A 1,380-nucleotide genomic window follows, 5' to 3' on the forward strand; every position below is an offset into this window, starting at 1 on the left:
TCCGAAGACGGTAAACCAAAGAAGAAGAAGATACGCACACGAGTAATCAAGAAGGTCAAGGGTGGCAAACAAGAAGTCACGAAGATCGAAACTGTTGAGGAAGATGACAAACAACCAGAAACCACGATCACAGTTGAAGAAACCCCTGTTGAAGAAGCAGCTGAGGAAGTTAAAGAAATGCCCAAAGATGTGCGTGTGGTTGAGACCATCGCCGAAGACGATAAACCAAAGAAGAAGAAGATCCGCACAAAAGTAATCAAAAAAGGCAATGGTGATAAGCAAGAAGTCACGGATATAGAAACTGTTGAGGAGGATGACAAACAACCAGAAACCACAGTCACAGTTGAAGAAACGCCTGTAGAGGAAGTACCTCAGGAAGTTAGAGAAATGCCCGAAGAGGTGCGTGTGATCGAAACTATCTCTGAAGACGGTAAACCAAAGAAGAAGAAGATACGCACACGAGTAATCAAAAAGGTCAAGGGTGGCAAACAAGAAGTCACAAAGATCGAAACTGTTGAGGAAGATAATAAACAACCGGAAACCACAGTCACAGTTGAAGAGACTCTGATTGAAGAAGCTCCTGAGGAGGTTATAGAAATGCCCGAAGAGGTGCGTGTGGTCGAAACCATCTCCGAAGACGGTAAACCGAAGAAGAAGAAGATACGCACTCGTGTTATTAAGAAGGTCAAGGGTGATAAGCAAGAAGTCACTAAGATCGAAACTGTTGAAGAGGATGAAAAGCAGCCTAAAACTACTATTATTGTTGAGGAAACTCCTTTCGAGACCGTTGAAGAAATGCCCGAAGAGGTGCGTGTGGTTGAGACGATCTCCGAAGACGGTAAACCAAAGAAGAGGAAGATACGCACACGTGTAATTAAGAAAGTACAGGGTGACAAACAAGAAGTCACAAAGATCGAAACTGTTGAAGAAGATGACAGACAACCGGAAACCACAGTCACATTTGAAGAAACACCTGTTGAAGAAGCAACCGAGGAAATTAGAGAAATGCCGGAAGAGGTGCGTGTGGTTGAGACCATCTCCGAAGACGGTAAACCAAAGAAGAAGAAGATACGCACTCGTGTAATTAAGAAAGTCAAGGGCGACAAACAAGAAGTCACAAAGATCGAAACCGTTGAAGAAGATGACAAACAACCAGAAACCACAGTCACAGTTGAAGAAACACCTGTTGAAGAAGCAACCGAGGAAATTAGAGAAATGCCGGAAGAGGTGCGTGTAGTTGAGACCATCTCCGAAGACGGTAAACCAAAGATGAAGAAGATACGCACTCGTGTAATTAAGAAAGTCAAGGGTGGCAAACAAGAAGTCACAAAGATCGAAACCGTTGAGGAAGATGACAAACAACCAGAAACCACCGTCACA

General features: G+C 43.7%; 1 protein-coding gene across 2 annotated transcripts in view; it reads left to right on the forward strand.

Moving 5' to 3' along the window:
• The first annotated feature begins 81 nt into the window (after window positions 1-81).
• LOC108969401 (titin-like) overlaps window positions 82-1,380 on the forward strand; it is a 33,902-nt gene continuing 32,603 nt past the window's right edge. For both annotated transcript variants that reach the window (XM_018934092.1, XM_018934093.1), the window contains exon 1: window positions 82-978. In XM_018934092.1, the coding sequence (XP_018789637.1) occupies window positions 178-978 (801 nt within the window). In that variant the 5' untranslated portion in view covers window positions 82-177. The remainder of the gene's footprint in view (window positions 979-1,380) is intronic.

The sequence above is a fragment of the Bactrocera latifrons genome, unplaced genomic scaffold, assembly GCF_001853355.1.
Source record: "Bactrocera latifrons isolate USDA-ARS-PBARC rearing strain unplaced genomic scaffold, ASM185335v1 scaffold_251, whole genome shotgun sequence".
Classification (NCBI taxonomy): domain Eukaryota; kingdom Metazoa; phylum Arthropoda; class Insecta; order Diptera; family Tephritidae; genus Bactrocera; species Bactrocera latifrons.